Source organism: Molossus molossus, unplaced genomic scaffold, assembly GCF_014108415.1.
Source record: "Molossus molossus isolate mMolMol1 unplaced genomic scaffold, mMolMol1.p scaffold_m16_p_4, whole genome shotgun sequence".
Taxonomy (NCBI): domain Eukaryota; kingdom Metazoa; phylum Chordata; class Mammalia; order Chiroptera; family Molossidae; genus Molossus; species Molossus molossus.
This window is the reverse complement of record NW_023425377.1, coordinates 126,010,770-126,028,385: the sequence shown is the minus strand read 5'-3', so window position 1 is coordinate 126,028,385 and position 17,616 is coordinate 126,010,770. Positions and strand designations below refer to the sequence as shown.

Below are 17,616 nucleotides of genomic sequence, written 5' to 3'. Positions count from 1 at the left end.
ACTTCTTACGCTGACTGCAGGCCTAACCGTTCTCGACATGAGCCGCTCGTGACCACGTACTCTCTCTGGTGGGTGTCTCTGTACATCGGCCACCGGTGCCCGGAGCTGCCTGTCGGTAAAATAACCCACTGTCTGCATGAGCCCCTGAGCTTCGCCCCCGTGGAGACGCGAGCAGAGGGCAAACTCCCGTCTCCCTGCGTGCTGGGCCCTCCTCCCGGGGCAGCCTTCCTGATCCAGGGAGGAAGTAAAGAATCCCACAATGGATCAAAACAAGGGGATCTACTTCAAACAACTTCCGGAAAAGTGATCAAGAAGAACGGCCGGCCGGCAAAGTTCAGGTTCTAACTTTTCTCCCACGCGAGGGCTTTCTCTTTTCGACGTGTTCTCTGATTGCGGTGCCTTCTCTCACTGTGTTGGGTCCCTCGCCACGGTGTCTGAGTGTCTGAGGAGTGGGACAGAGCGGACCTCTCAGCAGCTGTCCTTCGTGCGGGAAAGTCCACGGCCGTCTCACCCTCCCGAGGGAGGGCCCCGCCCTTTCCCACTCAGGAAAGAAGAAACACTCTGAAAAACTCTGGTTTCCTCTCCTCCAACCGCAGGGATGTGGGGAGAAATGAGTCTCTGACACCCCTTTAGTTTTCCACTGAAGTTACCATGACGGTGAAGTCGGCTCTGTGGTGTGTGTGAGCAAGATTCTGCGGCGGCGCCTTTTCCCAGGCATTGTTTCTGAGATGACGTCTCTCCAGATGTTTTTCTGGGTCAGTATTTTTAAATAAACAAAGGAAAAAGCAGCCGAATGTCTCGGCCTTCCCGGCGGAGCAGCACAACGTCCAGGCCGAACACTAACGTCACGCTCGCTCCGAGTCCTTCGAACGACAGGCTCCGCAGCCACAGGGCCGCGCCGGGGACCCGGCCGCCCACCGGCGCTCGGCGTGAAGGAGGAAACCGCCCGTCTCTGACCCTCCGGCGAACTGCCGTCCTCCCATCGCGGGTCAGCGGGCAAGCTCCGGCTCCGCAATTCTTCCTGCATGAAGTCTTCTGTTTATTTAGATAAAGGGACCGTGATGAGAGCCTGAAAGTCCCTCAAGATACCAGACATCTGGAATTTCCTGAGGAGACCTACCCATCAGTGGAATCACTTACACATTTGTTCAAAATGCTCAGTACAGAGAGATTTTCCCTTTAGAGTGTAGGCTCTTTGACGAAGTTGCTGCGAGAAAATGAAAATGTCACAGTGGCTCAAAAACCCGATGAAAAGTGACGTCACCTTCACATCCGTTGATCTTCCTCCCCAGACCAGCCAAGAAGCAGGCTGGTGATGATCAGGGGACTGTCACCAGCATCGGCTGCTAAGACTTATTCAACAGTGCGTACCAGCCTTGACGGGGTGCTGACGCGTGAGCTCCCGAACCCGCACCGGCCCGCGAGGCAGGGACGCTGCCCTCCCAGCTCCACAAGTCAGGGAGCCGAGGTGCGGAGGGAGGGGCGCCCTTGCCCTCGGTCAGGTCACCCACGGACTGTGTGAGAGGAAGGACTGGAATCGGAGTCCGGCCACAGAGCCAGGGGCCCCAACACCGGGGTACACACAGCGCCTTCCCCAAGACCAAACCTCCTCCCCCCAAGTGCTGATGAAGGACGGGGGCTCCAGCTAAGCGCTCAAGGATCACCTTTGCCCTTGGGGTGACACCCTACCTTTTCTGAGTTAGTCTTTACACCTTTTCTACGAGGCTCTTAAGCTCAACCTAAAACAAAGCTCTTGGTAATTATCTCATGAAATAAGACTCTGAACCTAAGTGTTTCTCAGCCTCAGGCCACAGAGGTCACCGCCAGGGCAGGGGACTCGCCTCCTTTCTCCATCTCCCAACCCCCCCCCCCCCCCCCCGCAAACACAGCCGGGGTACGCTGCAGGCCCGCCGCCCCCTGGCGTCCGGAGCACGCGGTTTTGCCTTCGCTTTACGCGGGACAGCCGGGCACCTGGAGAGGAAGGCCCTGCCGTCAGGCGGGGGCCGGCTCACCGCTGGATGTAAGAGTTGTTCACGCCTCGGTGGTCCAGGTCGTGGCTCAGGGCGGCAATGAGCAGGGCCAGCACCTCCAGCTCCGACAGCTTGCTCTGCAGGGATGCGGGGAGGGGGGAGAGGGACGCGGTGAGGGCACTGGCCACCTCTGTGGAGTCGCCCCGTCTTTGCTCAGTGCTTTGCATAGCGCTGCTGCGGGGTCTCCGAGGACCCCCGAGGGAGCCCTGATCCACAGGGAAGCAGCTGCACCCCGTCTTCAGAACGGGGTCATTGCCAATGTCACTCACCAACGAAAAGGTGACCCTCCCAATGATCTGTGAATGTCTGTGAATGATCAGATAAGCTCGGAACCCTCAGGTCTCCCTGACCTCTAGCTCCCAGCTGCTTCTGTGACCTTCAGGACCTTCCGGCTCTGCCTGTGCCCTCAAGGCACACAGACATGCGGACGTTCAGGGAAACAATGCACCGAAGGGGATTAGGGACGAAACTATGGCTTTAAAACGTTGCCTAGGACACTCCAAGGCCAAGCCCAGGTCATTTCTGGGGCTGTCCTTTGCATTCTCCAGCGCCACGTTCTCAGCAGGACAACACCCACTGAGAGCCCCTCCGCTCCGTTCTGCCGGGATCCCCAACGCTCCCCCGAGCACCGTCCCGACATGCACGGAAGCCAGCACTTGGGTGCTCTTCACAAAAGCCAGGACAGGTTCGGCGGTGGGGTCCCCGTGACCTCCCGGGCTCCGACACGAATCGGGCCTGTTCCTACGATCGTCCGCCGCGGCGGGAGAACAGGACTCGGGGTGGGGCTCCCTCCGGCCTGCGGTTAAGGGTGCCCCCCTGAGGAAGCAGCAGCAGAGGTGCCAGTCCTGGGGTTCAGGACCAAACCGCACGGGAGCTCTGGGTGCGAGAGTTCTGTGTGGGGGCTGGGATCCCTGCCCAAGGACGACTAGGCGGTTCCCACCGATGCTGGAGTCCAAGGACAGGGATGGCAGACTGTGGCCTGGGGAGGAGGGACGCGACCTCGCGGGCACTGTCTGCTCGGCGCCTGTGAAATGGACAGAGCTCAAGGGAACCCGTGACCGGGAGCCCGGACTCATCTATGGACTCACGCTCCCGAGCCGAGGGGCCTGGACGGATGCTCCTAGGGTGCAGGCTGACTGCGAACGTCAGTCCTTTCTCTCAGTTTCCCCCGAAGGGCATGGTTATTTGCCCAAGCACCATTTAAACTGAACACGAAGTTATTTGAAGATCATGTTACTATGCAACATATACATACTACACGAAAGAATGTTAGCGACTAAGTATTTTGCCATACTCGCTTTCTTTCATTAAGATATAATTTATTTCGTAACTGGCAATAAGTGGTATTCTCAATCATCATTAGTGCACATTTTTAAAAAACCTCAGTCTGGCCAGGGTGGCTCAGTGGTTGAGCATCGACCCATGCAGCAAGAGGCTGCCGGTTCGATTCCTGGTCAGGGCACATGCCCGGGTTGTGGGCCCGATCCCCAGTGCGGGGCGTGCAGGAGGCGGCCAATCGATGTTCTCGCTCATCGATGTTCCTATCTCTCTCTCCCTCTCCCTTCCTCTCTCTAATATCAAGAAAGGGAAAAACATTTTAAAATGCTTTCTCTTAAACAACAAACAAACCTGAAGGGTACGCTGCGTATTGCACTACCGCGGCCACAACGTGCCTCGGCCACAGAAATGTCTACCACGGCCACAACGCGCCTCGGCCACAGAAATGTCTACCACGGCCACAACGCGCCTCGGCCACAGAAATGTCTACCACGGCCACAACGCGCCTCGGCCACAGAAATGTCTACCACGGCCACAACGTGCCTCGGCCACAGAAATGTCTACCACGGCCACAACGTGCCTCGGCCACAGAAATGTCTACCACGGCCACAACGTGCCTCGGCCACAGAAATGTCTACCACAACCACAACGCGCCTCGGCCACAGAAATGTCTACCACGGCCACAACGTGCCTCGGCCACAGAAATGTCTGTAAAAAGCACCTGGATTTTGCCGGCTTTGAGGGCAGCAAACATGCACTGGGCCGTGTTGAAGGCGTGTCTCCAATTATGGTAGGCGACGTTCTTCCGGTAATTCTTCTTCACACTCAAAATCCACCTGCAGAGCACCTGTGGGAAGAGACCGTGCGTGGTTACCACAGTGCCGACACTCACGTGAGCCACATGGCTGCGGAGCTCACCCTGTGACCACACCGGCTCCATCAGAGGCCGACCGCAAGCCGGCTCTAAGAGAGCTGTTTGGGGCCCAGCAGGGTGCTGACTAGCTTCCTGAAACGTATAGTGTCCACGTGTCATCAATTAGGAGAGTCCAGCAGAGGGTCACATATGGCGGCGGGCTCACTGTCAGAGGGCCACGCAAGGGGCCACGCCACGTTCTTCTCAGGCTCCTGCTATTTGTCCCCAAAGGTGTTTGGTGTGAGGCTCTGGGGTTGACTGGCGACAAGGTTTAGGGCTCGTGTTCATGGGCAGCTGCCAGGCCTGATGCAGTCATTAGTCCTGGTCCCTTGGAAACTAAGCCTGAACACGCAGACGGAGTTGCTGCTTGGTAACCAAGATGTGGTTGAAAAAAATAAATAAGTAAATGCCAAATAGCGCCCCGAGCTCCACATGAAAAAATTACTTTAAAGATGGAAGAAAACAGGAGAGCCTGCTGAGAAGAGTCGCACAAGCTGGGTTTAATTCAGCTTCTAAGCGGTGCGTGTGGAATCAAAGCCCCAGGGAGGCGAGCTCCCTCCGCGGCTGCTCTGTGTCTGCGTCACCATCGAGCGGCCTCTTTCCAATTCCGGACGATCTCCGAGGCTCCCGGGGGTCTGTCAGAATAACAAGCGTGTGCCGGTCCCTACGCACATCACTGGAGACGCTTGGAACACAAAGACGTGCCCTGGGGACTGGGAAGAGCGCTGGAACAATGGCCAGCACTGTCAGAAGTAGGTCAGAGCCAAGGTCTCCTCTCGCTGGCCTGGCGGAACTGCTGGTCGAGGAGGGGGGTCCGGGGTTTTGTGCCCTCCTCCTTCTCTTCGGGCCTTTCTGTCCCAGTCCTTGACACTGATCCAGGGAGCCCGAGTACCCCTCGCTCCTCCCGTCCCTGGTACCACGCCTGGCGGAAGATCTGAGCGCTCACCCCACGTCCGCACACCTTCTTCCATGAGGACCCTTCGCAGCGGGGCTAGCCAGGAACACGACAGCTTCGTCTTACTGGACACATTTTATTATTACTGAAGATGTTACAGATAGCCTTCCTTTCTTTGCCCTGCGGACTCCCCACCCCTGCCTTCCCACACCATCGTCTGTGTCCGTGGTGCATATATGTGTATAGGTTCTTTGCTTTATCTCTTCCCGCTCCCCTCCCCCATCCCGCTGAGGTTGTCAGTCTGTTCCCTGCCTCCACGTCTCTGGATCTATGTTGTTCGTCAGTTTATTTTGTTCATTAGATTCCGCAAATAAGTGAGATCGTGTGATACTTGTCTTTCTCTGACCGGCTGATTTCGCTTAACATAATTATTGGGGATTTTAAGTAAGAACTATAAACTTGTGTTGTTGTTTTTGTTTTTCCTTTTTAAACTTTTCTTTATTGTTGAATGTATTACAGATGCCCCCGCCCCCGCCTCCCCACACTGCTGTCCGTGTCCGTTGGTCATGCGTAGACGCACAGAAGTTCTTCAGTTTCTCTCTTCCCGCCCCACCTCCCCCCTCCCTTTGAGGTTCCTCAGTCTAACCACCAATTTGTACCTCCTAATCCCCTCATCTTTTCCACCCAACCCCCTCCCATCTGGTCACCAACAAAAAGTTTTCTGTATCTACGAGTCTGTTTCTGTGCTGCTCGATCATTTTGTTTGTAGATTCGGTTGTCGATCTGTATCTATTGCCATTTTATTGTTCATATTTTTTTATCTTCTTCTCCGAGAAGACCCGTCAACATTTCATTCAATACCGGTTTGGCGGTGGTGAACGTCTTCAGCTTCTTGTCTGGGAAACTCTCGAAACTTGCTTTTGATAGGCTTCGAAACGAGGCAGGGAAGTACTGAATAACTGGTATTGATGAAGGGATCAAGGAAAACCCAGAAATCTAACTACGGACGTATCATCTAAGGGTGAAACAGGCTTTGGTGAAGCTGAAGAGAGAACGAGGCCCAGCCCCCAATTACACCGTGAAGGCTGCTGTGTTCACCTCCTCCTGCACGTCCGCCCCGAGTTGTCATCCCGACGGGCGAGGCTTCGGAGAGCGGACACACTCACTGTGGAACCGTGTCCCCAGCACCGTGCGGGGCCCACTGACCACGCCAGTCAACTCGCATTTCATGAATTAACAGACGGCCACACGGCGAGGCCTTGGCGGTATTTAAATTCCCGAGAGGAGATCCGTACCGGGAGTCTAGACGTCCGCTGACCGGAAACCAACAGCTTCGCGGCAAACGACTGGACTCGTTTGGCGGACGGCCCCCTCCTCCCTCGTGTTCTCCGGCGCTGGTGCACGGCCAGGTAAACAACGAGGGGCCCCCGTCTCTTCAGACTGCGTTTGGAGGGTGCGGATTGGCCCTGCTTTTCCGGGAGGCCAGTGAGGTTGTCGACGTTGGCAACAGCCTGTGTTCATCTTCCCCGCACGGCGGCCCCGTGGGGACCCAGAGCTCCCCACAGTCGCCTTCACCCCCCATTTCAGAGACGCTCGCTCAGTCTGGCCCTAACAGTGCTGTCGCAACTCTGCAGTCACACCATGTCGCCTCTCTGCTTCCAACTCCCTGGTGACCCCACTGTCGCCAGGACAAGATCCCGGTTCCTCCGATCCACTTGCGAGGGTCCATGTGCCTGGCTTCGCACCTCCCTGCCCAGTGCTTCCCTGCCAGCCTCCCCTGGAGGTGCCCACCCCCCCGTCTTCCTGCCTTCGCACACCCCAGCTCACGTTGGGAAGACTCCCCTAGTCTACAGCCTGGTGGGACCCCGATGAATGTCTTCATGGGGCTTGGTAATTTTCTTTTTAATTCTCTGGTAGGGTTAGGCTACAGTATATCAATCACTGAAACTTAAAAATCCGTATTTCACACAAGCATCCAAAACTAATTCTCTTACACACACGCACACACTCACATACACACACGTGTACTCACTGACATGCACACACAAACATAACACGTGCACTCACACGCGCGTGCACACACACGCGCGTGCCAGAGGACGTCGCTGTATGCCCACCTCGTGTTTCATCTGGAAGTTCTGCACCAGGTTGAGGTCGGTGAACATCCGGATGGTGCACAGCGCTGTTTCCAGGTCAGACAGCTCGAAGTCGCTGAAGCTGAAGTCTGTGATTCTCAGGGTCTGGGCCGACGGCACCACGGCAGCCTGGTGACAGGAGGGGTGCAGCGTGAATGAGTACCCTGGCTTCGCCGTGGGGGAGCACCCGTGTCTGCCCCCCCCCCCATGCACTGGGGACCTTCCTCTAGGGCGCAGCGGAGAGACAGGCGCTGCTCCAGACGGAACCTGGCCCAGGACTCGGGACGAAGGCCCGCACAGCGGTCCCTTTATGCCTCCCCGGTGTTCATGTCGTCCTGGCCTGTCCTGGCCTGTCCCAGGGCTGTGGGCTGGGTATCAAGTGGGGAGCAGGACAGGGATGATGTTCTGAGCATTTTGCGTGTAATTCTCAGACAACCATTTTTCAGGCCCAGAAACTCAAGCACAGGGGTTAACTTCCTGTCCCCTGGGAGACAAGCAGATGGGGATCCTGCTTCTGCAGCTCTGGGCTGGTTTTGAGACGCTGGTTTTGTTTCTGGGAGGGGCTGTCTGAGGACCACCCTTGGTGTTGGTCCCATAGCCAGGGGACCGTCGTTAACACCAGCAGTTCCGTCGGACACCTCGCTCCGTGGTCCTCCTGCTTGTCCCGGAAGCACCTACTCTGAGTGAGGAGCCCCTTTAAGGCGCCGTCCCCACCCACAGGAGGGTCAGTGCCTCCAGAGCTGACCCCGGCTTGGGAACGCCTGTGAAATTACTGGGCGTTCACTCCGACGTCATTTCCTGTGTTGCTTCGGACCACAGTGGGATCGACACTTCTTCGTATCCGTCGTGATTATGGATAGATACTGTTTGAAACGTGTTAATATGAACATGGATTAAACAAATGCAAGAGAGACGTGTCATTCCCTTCACTTAATCTGAGTCCTAAGTTCGATTTTAGGACGAGAACCTCTGGGGAGGGGAAGCTCTAAAGCTGGGTTGGAAAAGTCACAGACCTGGCACATGCCTCCTGATCACTTTCATTTGCGGCTGCATGTTATTAAAAACCACCAGATGTGTTACATCGTTTTAAGCAAAAATAATGGATTTCCGGCTTCTCCTGAGACATCAGGTCACACTGAGCCCCAACTCCCACGAAGCAACACCACACACGTCCAAGGCGTCCTGGCTCCCCAGACAAGCACGGCCGTCGGCATCTCCCCTAATTTGCTCTGGAGCTCGGGGATCGGCACGGGCAGGAACCCCCACTCCCTGCCCCCCGGGGCCATTCCACATGCCAGCACGTCAGCCAGATGGGGCCCAGTCACTGATGAGAGGAAGCTCTGGTTTGGTGCCGGCAGAGGGAAGAAAATTAAGCATCTGAATCAGGTTTCCCCCCTTAAGGCATTTTCCTTGACTCCCTCCAAAGCCCTTAGGTCTCCTGTGAATATCTGGGATCTCACTACTCTGCTTCACCTCCACCTTTTGGGAAGTAAAAAGGTCAAATGATAAGATCTTATGGAGGTCCAACAGGTGTGGCTCGGTGGTTGAGCGTCGACCCTGCACCAAGAGGTCGCCGGTTCGATTCCGGTCCGGACACATGCCCAGGTTGTGGGCCTGATCCCCAGTGGGGGGCGTGCAGGAGGCGGCCAATCGATGTTCTCTCTCATCGATGTTTCTGTCTCTCTCTCCCTCTCCCTTCCTCTCTCTCTACAATCAATAAAGGGAAAAAACAAAAACAATAAACGCTCTTACAGAGTAATCAGAGCTTTCCCTACCAACGAGGGCACTCGGACCTTCTCCTGGGCACCGTGACCTGCGCATCTGACGTGCATACACCAGGCACGTTTCAACTTTAAATGAACATCCCCGCTTCCGACTCCAAATACGACTTTTCCCAAGCCCCCGCTCCACGAGAAAATGTGCGTCGTGTTAAGTGAGTCCCCCGGGTCTGGCGTGGGCTGCAGGGGAAGAGGGTTTGGGATGTTTACTTAAGGGCTTCCTGGCTCCGACCCACAGCGGAGCGGAGAGCTCAGTGAGGAGGGGAACAGCCACCTCCAACGCACAGCGGAGCAGCTGTCCCCCCGCGACCCTGACGGGCGCACACGTGTTTCCCTGCGGCATCGTTAGTCACGAGCAGGAAGTCTTCTTTCCTTCCCCGAGGGTATTCTCGCTTCTCGGGGCAGAGAGGCCGGCGCAGCTGCGCCTGCTCCACAGACGCTCCGCCCGCTGGCCCTCCCGAGAGCCTGTCCCCGCCGCTCCTGGTCCGCCCCGCCGCGCCCCTTCCCGGGCCGGCCTCCGCGCAGGGCCCTGCGCTCAGGGGCACAGAGGCCGGGGGCCTTGGGATCCGTGACTACCGCCATGAGAAAGTCACACGTCATTTAGAGCTCGAGGGGCCACCTCCAGGGCACTCAGCTTTCTGTCTGCCTTGAACGGGCCCGGAAAGATGGTTTTCTAAGACCAACTATTCTGCATTTTCCGAATAGCAGGGAGTTCGGTCTGTGCTATTTCCGGGGCAGGTTATGTGCTCGCGATTCTCACCGCTTCTTTTAGCGACGGCTTGGTTGTTAGAATCTGCCAAGTGAGATTCCTGACTTTGTTTTTCTTCACGGGGTAACACAGCTCGCTGCCTTGTGGTGTTGAAGACGAACAGAAATGACAGTTTTAAAGATCCTATAAAGCGAGAAGGTGCAATAAGGTGCATCTGTCTGATGACTGCAAACCCCTGCTCAAAACGGGAACCGTGACACCATCTTGGTCCCAGGAGCTGCTCCCCCCTCCACGTGCTGCGAGTTTTCATTTGTGTCAAATGAACCGAGTAACGGAATGCAAGCAGCGCACACGGCTCGCGGGGACAGACGCAGCCCGGAGAAACGCTCGGCAGCAGAACCTCATTTTCCTCTCTGTTCTCAGACCAACAGAGAAACCGGTGTGCCTCTCGTGACTCTTCGGAGGAAGTTCTCCACGTCAGTCGCCTGCCCGTGACTCTTTCTCTCAATGCTCTGGCCCCTTGTCACCATTCCTGTGAAATTTTTAAAACCAAGCAACTCTGGGGGTGAAACCACCAGGAGGGGCACTGCACACATCGTTGGGAGAGGGGTGGACTGAGCTAAAAGCAGCAGCGCTCAGAGGTATAGAAACACCTCCTTTCTCAGCTGTCCTTAACCAAACCCCGTTGTTCCAGACAGCCGCTGACCGACAGGAGCTGGTGAGCGTGGTCACCAGCCGGAATCCCATCGGCTCCCACATCTGCAGGTCAGGGACACTGAGCATCACAGAGAGACACTTCAAAGTGAGGTGACGCACACGGGCACAGGACTGCTTGCTGCCACCCCGAGCGACCTGTCACCCGTCTGCCCGTTCCTTCAGCTGTAACGCGGGGAGGTTGGGTTCGACTGTCTCCAAGGCTCGATGTCTCTGGCCTTCTCACTCTGGAACCAAATTCCACAGAGTGAAGGTCACCTTGCCAGGGACCTTCCGGGACACAGCCAAGCTCTGTCTCTGACTCTGAGCCCTTAAGGTCCGTGGACGGACGCACCTTAGCTGCTGTGTTCACGTGGCTTTTCCATGCTCCAGACTTTTGGAAAGCATAGACTCTAGCATGAAATAACACAGCTCAAGCTCCGTCAAACCGTTCAACAAGACTTTGCGTTTTCTTCCCCTTTAAAAAATTACGGAGCTAGAAATCAGGTAAGAGCCGACTAAACATGTAAGACGGCCGGCTTGCTGGCGGTAGAGCCAGACCTGTCCAGGGCGCTGAGATGCAGTGTCGTTGACCACTCTGATCTTCGTGAATAAATACGGCACAGGTCAAGAACACGGGTCTGGAGAGAGACGCCCAGCCAAGCCCCGCGCGGTGACCCCAGGCGATGCCACGCACCAAGTTGTGACGGTCAGCTACATCAAGCGTCCGCTCTGGGTGATGCCCCGCAAGTAGAGATCTGGTCACACGGTACAGACAGACGGTGTGCTCTGTTCCTACCACCCACGAGGCTGGCTCCCACACGGCTGGTCCGCCCACCAGTTCTACCTAGGCCTACAGGTGAGCATGTGCGTCCTCGGGGCACGTGGTTAGACTGGCCTGGGCGGGCAGACCGGGAACACAAAGATCTCTGTGCGGCTGCTCCTTGGTTTTGAGGACACATTTTCCTCCCACGATGTCCACTCCCAATACCTAATCCTGAACAGGCGCGTGACCAGGAACTCTGGCCACTACCACTCTGAGAGACAAACTCTTATTATCCTCTTTCTACAGATGAGCACGCGGAGGCCCAGAGAAGGCTCATTCGCCTGGGGTCACCGCGCGGGGCTTGGCTGGGCGTCTCTCTCCAGACCCGTGTTCTTGACCTGTGCCGTATTTATTCACGAAGATCAGAGTGGTCAACGACACTGCATCTCAGCGCCCTGGACAGGTCTGGCTCTACCGCCAGCAAGCCGGCCGTCTTACATGTTTAGTCGGCTCTTACCTGATTTCTAGCTCCGTAATTTTTTAAAGGGGAAGAAAACGCAAAGTCTTGTTGAACGGTTTGACGGAGCTTGAGCTGTGTTATTTCATGCTAGAGTCTATGCTTTCCAAAAGTCTGGATTTTCCAGAATCTACTGACTGACTCATTCATTTGATAACTCGGCAGAACACGCAAATCAGGTTCTCATTAAGCAATTACTAAATAGTAGCTGTTTTACTACCACTCTTATTGTTAGGACAACAGACACATAAATGATTGAAATGCACAGTTCAAGTGCAATACCACAGCATGTTGGCTCTGTCCAGATGGTTCCCGACCCCACGCCAGAGCATGTAAGTAAGTGCACGTTTAGTGACGTTTTCAGTCACTTGTGATGGTTAGTTCTACGTGTACATTGGGCTGGCCATGGGTGCCCAGATTAAAGCTTGTTTGGGGGTGTGCCAGGCAGGGTGTTTCTGGACGAGACGAATCCGTGGACTCAGACCGTCTGCAGCCACGTGGGGGAGCACCCAGTCTGTGGGGGCCCGAACGGAACCACTGGCACCGGAAGGGAGAGGTCGCCCTTCTGCTCCCACCTGCCTGCCGGAGCTGGGGCAGCGGGTCTCATCCCAGGGCCTTGGACGAGGACTCAAAGGTCAGCTCAGCAACCTGTTCTCGGCCCGCAGACCCGGACTGAACCATGTCTGGTCTCGGCGGGCAGACGGCCGGCGGCTGGGGTCTCAGCTCCAAGCCATGTGGCCGGCGCCGCAGAACAAACCTCCTTCGCTGCATCACCCCACGGGCTGCTTCTCCGGGGCACCCGGACTCACAGAGTCACCTGTTTGCCTAAAGTCACAGCGGAGCTTCCCGGAGCTTGGTGTCCACGCAGTACAAAGGAAGAGAATTCCCTCAGATATCCATTCTTTTTATCCTCACCCGAAGACATTTTTGCATTTATCTTCAGGTAGAGCGAGAGGGGGACGGGGGAAGAGAAGGAAACATCGATGTGAGAGACGCATCGAGTGGTCGCCACCCGCACGACCCCAACCAGGGCCGGGGATGCACCGCCACCGGGGTCCGTGCCCTTGACGCAGTGGCTCTCAGCCCTCCTGATGCCGCGACCCTTCAATACAGCTCCTCAGGTTGTGGGGACCCCCAACCGTAAATTTATTTTCGTTGCTACTTCATAACTGTAATTTTGCTACTGTGATGTCTTAGGCGACCCCTGTGAAAGGGTCGTTCGACCCCCAAAGGGGTCACGACCCACAGTTTGAGAACCGCTGCTAGTGGGACCCGAACCCGGGACTCTCTGGTCTGAGGGCTGCCGCTCTAGCCACTGAGCCAAATAGCCCAGGGCAGCCATCCATTCTTTAAGGAAATTATTTTCAGGAATAAAAATGAATATACTGATGAGTTTATTGGTAGTTTCCGGGACAGGTCCTCGGTCAGGTGTCTCACCTCTCCTCCCTTTCCCCATCCAGCACCCCTGCCACCCCCGATCGGGCCCTCTTTTGTGGAGAGCAGTTTGGTTATAGGTCTTAGAATAAAGCCACTCAACAGCTGTCCCAGTACATGTCCCGGAGGCCAATCTCTCTCCTCCCCACTTCAACATGCACAGAACATATGCTTTTAAAGAAGACATGCACACAAGTTGTTTCCAAGGCTGTTAGCATTTCTTTCCCTGAGAGAAGGGAGCCCGTGGACGAATGAGGGAAAATCTACGAGTACAAAGGAAGGGGAGCATTTGGCTCCACGTGGAACCAAACCCTACGGGGAACCGAGCGAACCGCGCACAGCCGGGCCGGATGGGTCTAGTCCCAGTAACCAGAGTGACCTGCTTTATGCTTCCCCTTCTTTCTAACGCTATACGAGCCGAGCCCTTTACATCTCAACAGGGAAGAGGCACAGACTGTAAACAAGTTGGCTAGCGGGCGTGCAGTGTGTCAAAGCCACACAAAGCATGTGATGATGTCGCGATGAGGACGAAACACGTGTGCGCTCATGAGTGCAACTGTAGAGCGAATGCAGGACTTCAGCTGGGACGAGCACACGGCGTCTGGAGACATCTACGTGCGGAAGAACTTCCGGAAGGGGGCCCGCTATTTTGGGGGCACCAAGAACACCGGTGGAAACAGTCCACTAGCGAAATCGAAGCCATCAGGTCAGGTTAGCTTGTCGGGAAGAACGAGGGAACCTGTCGTGTCATCACTGTGCATTCCAGCCCGTGTTATGGACCCCCACAAAAACGAACGTGTCGGTGGAGGCCCCAGGAGGTCCGAGGGACCGGACTGTGCAGGACAGTGTCTCCAGCACTCAGGAAGAGGGGGACTTCCTGGATGCCATAGGTCCCTGCAGTTCAGTGACACTGGTTACTGAGATCGCAGCTTCAACTCGTCTTTGTTACTGTGTCTCCAAACTTTCTCCATTGATCATTTGGCTATCGATATAGATTTTCCCCAAAAGTGAGGGAATGTGGTCATCTTGGTAGGGGGCCTTGGATCACACCCTCACCCTGACTTGGGCATCAGAGGTCGGGTGCCTGGCTCTGCCCCTCAGTGCCCTTCTCTGCAGCAGAGAAGGGACGGGAAGGTCGTGAGGAGGTCCCAGCACATTCTGCCTAAGGGGTGAGCTTCTCCCTCTCTCCTTATTTGGACAGCAGGGTCTCCTCTGGCTTTTGCATCTGTCTCGCATGGTTACAGAAGTCACAGCAGGGGCCGGGGGGACGGAACGGAATCAACATCGGCTCCATGAACATCGGCTCCATGAGAAAACCAAGAAGCTTATTTTAAAAAACTAACCCCTACTACATATTCATTTCCTGCTCTTCTAACGAGAGAGGGAGGCAGAAAAGGCAACCAGCCAATCTATTAAGAATCCAGTTACCTATAATGAATAAACATTTATTACCTTCTGATAACTGTACCTAGGTCAGGTTCCTTTACGTTTTATGCAATAACCTATGGCTAAGGAGTACTGACATGTACCTGGCAGAAGGCTTAGTTTAAGGGCGTCTGTGTGCTACACCCACTTTTAAGCCGAGACTATCCGATTAGAAACGGAAAACTCAATAAACTAAAGAACTCAAGAAAAGCAGAAGGCAAAATAAGGATTCTGAATTTCCTATCAACAGAATTACTTTTGTGTAACTAGAGAATGTTTCTGGGCACAGGCATAAATATTTAGTATATGTGCCCTGTTTAATTCCCTTAAGAACTAATCTATAAAAGTAAAGGTTAAGAAAGCGTGACAGCTTTTCTACTTCTTTTAGGTTTTAAATTGGGATCAACAATCGCCGGAGGGCGCAGACACCTGTGTGGTTGGGGCTGCAAAGGAATGTTTATTCCGTGGGCAGAAAACTAGGATCAGGTGCTGAATTTCAACCACTTTAAGTGAGTGATTTGACCTACAAGGTATATGCCCTAAACTTCCAGGTGCAGCTTCCAAAATCTGTTTTCCAACTGGAACAGGTGGCTTTTTGAACAATACAGCAATACGGGGATTTTCAGTCACTCCACTGTGTTTTTCTCTTGCTGAAACTATAAACCTAATTGAGAAAACAATTTTCAGGTTTTTCTGAAAGACTGCTGTTTTCCAAGTGAAAAGCAAAGTTTAGCAGCCTAGCGATTTCTTAGCATTGTCTTTAGACATCGCTCTGTATGCTAGCCTTTATTTACCTAGGACAACACATGGCCGCGTGTCCCCTTGACCTCACTTTATAACAATCGCACGGGGCCTGCAAACACTCAGACCCGTGTCTTTCCCTGTCATGGTTCCGTCTAGTTCCAGGCTTGAGCCTTCTAGGAGGATTGGACAGATGGGCCCAGAAAGCCTGATGTGAAAGGTACTTTAATCCTATAAACCTTTGTAAAGAACTGGAAAAAAAAAAAGCTCACTCCTTCAAATACATTGAGAACAAAATCAATACAGCCAGTTCCGAATGACGTTAACCCCAACAGAAGCGAACCTCTCGGGAAACGTCACCTCAGGTTCCTCAAGCTCCCCTCGGGAAATGGCTCAGCCTGCCCATCAGTGAGTTAACTTAGCATCCAAGTCCCCCCCCCTCCCTGCCTCTCCCTCACCCTCTCTCCGCGCTGGGCAGTGGGCTGTGGGCTCTGGCCCGGACCCCTGACTTAAACTGGCACCCCACTGCCACCCGGGGAGGCCCACCCGAACACTCGACCTCGGGCCACGTTTCAAAATGCTGCCAATGCCGACGTGGAGAGCTGTCACGGATTAAATACACACAAGCTGCGCACAGGCCCGGATGTGGTGCGTGCTGTGACGTGTCTCTCCTCGTCACCGTTCCCTGTCGTTTGTCACGGATTAAATACACACAAGCTGCACACCGGCCCGGATGTGGTGCATGCTGTGACGTGTCTCTCCGCGTCACCGCTCCCTGTCGTTTGTCACGGATTAAATACACACAAGCTGCACACCGGCCCGGATGTGGTGCGTGCTGTGACGTGTCTCTCCGCGTCACCGCTCCCTGTCGTTTGTCACGGATTAAATACACACAAGCTGCACACCGGCCCGGATGTGGTGCGTGCTGTGACGTGTCTCTCCGCGTCACCGCTCCCTGTCGTTTGTCACGGATTAAATACACACAAGCTGCACACCGGCCCGGATGTGGTGCATGCTGTGACGCGTCTCTCCTCGTCACTGCTCCCTGTCGTCCTGGCCGCGGGCGGCTCTCCGCAGCGCTGTGGCCCAGCCAGGCTGGCGCTCACCCCGACTTGCACTGTTGGTCTCACGTACCTGTTCCTTCCCTGTCGGTCCGAGAACACGCTGCTCACGGGCACAGAGCACACGCAAAACACTTCCTGTGACTCAGCAACACCCTTCGTAGCTCCTCCTCTGTCACACAGAACTTGTTTTTGAAAGACGGCTCATGACCTTTTCCTCCATTTTCTCCTTTCCTCCTACCTGCTGCTGTTCTGCTCCCGAAGCTGCTCTCTCAACCGGCGGCTCGTCCCCTTCTCGTGCTGTGTCGCCCTTCCTACAAGTCGGGGGCCCCTCTCCTTCCGGAACCTGCTCTGCGTGGGGCCTTCTGTCCCCTTCTCGTGCTGTGTCGCCCTTCCTACAAGTCGGGGGCCCCCTCTCCTTCCAGAACCTGCTCTGCGTGGGGCCTTCTGCCGTCCTCCGCTGCCTCCGTTTGTCTACCTCGTGTGTCTCAGCTTCTTCTTTTCCTGCTCCTCCATCTAAACCGACCTTCCCAAGGGTCTGCCCCCCACTCCAGCTCTCTCTGCTCTCCCCACCGCCCCACTGCCGTGATCCCAGCACCCTGGGACCGCTCATCCCAGGGCTACCTCCCCAGCCACCGCCTCCTGTCCTGAGCCCCAGCCCCCCACGCCTCCGTCCCCCCGATGGTGCACGTTCCCCTGGCGGTCCCGCTGCAGCCCTCACTTACGTGTTCCGCACAAGCCGGCGGTTCTTCTCTCCAGTCCCTCTTCTTACCAACGGCACCGTCATCCTCTCCCCCTGACAGGCAGCACCGTGGTGATGTGCACGGCTCTGCAGGTGCGCTGTGTGTGCGCGTGTGTACATGCACGTGTGTGCATATATGTGTGCATGTGCACATGTGTGTGTATGTGCGCAGGCACATGTGTATGTGTGTGCGCACGCGCGTGTGTGCATGTGCCGTGTGTGAATGCATGTGTGTGTCTGTGCGTGTGCGTGTGTGTCCTGGCTCCCACTTGCGGCCACAGCGACCTTGAGCAGTTACTGGCCTCTCTTGCCCCAGTGCGGCCTCTGACAGGGTCGCGCAGCTCACAGGAGGAACGGCAGGGGTGGGCTCAGAGGGCCGCATGTGGTGGGCCACGAGGCTGAAGCCAATGACAGTGAACCTCCATGACCTGGCCACGCCCTTGTCATTCCCTACATGACCCTTGTCACATCTCACGCAGGCCTGACCCGTGTCGTCTCA

At 55.5% G+C, this 17,616-nt stretch overlaps 1 protein-coding gene across 4 annotated transcripts in view; it reads right to left on the bottom strand.

Moving 5' to 3' along the window:
• PDE5A (phosphodiesterase 5A) overlaps nucleotides 1–17,616 on the bottom strand; it is a 116,589-nt gene that overhangs the window by 20,155 nt on the left and 78,818 nt on the right. For all 4 annotated transcript variants that reach the window (XM_036240179.1, XM_036240177.1, XM_036240180.1 and 1 more), the window contains exons 12-14: nucleotides 7,234–7,380; nucleotides 4,030–4,155; nucleotides 2,013–2,107 (exon numbers count right to left, since the gene is read on the bottom strand). In XM_036240179.1, the coding sequence (XP_036096072.1) occupies nucleotides 2,013–2,107; nucleotides 4,030–4,155; nucleotides 7,234–7,380 (368 nt within the window). The remainder of the gene's footprint in view (nucleotides 1–2,012; nucleotides 2,108–4,029; nucleotides 4,156–7,233; nucleotides 7,381–17,616) is intronic.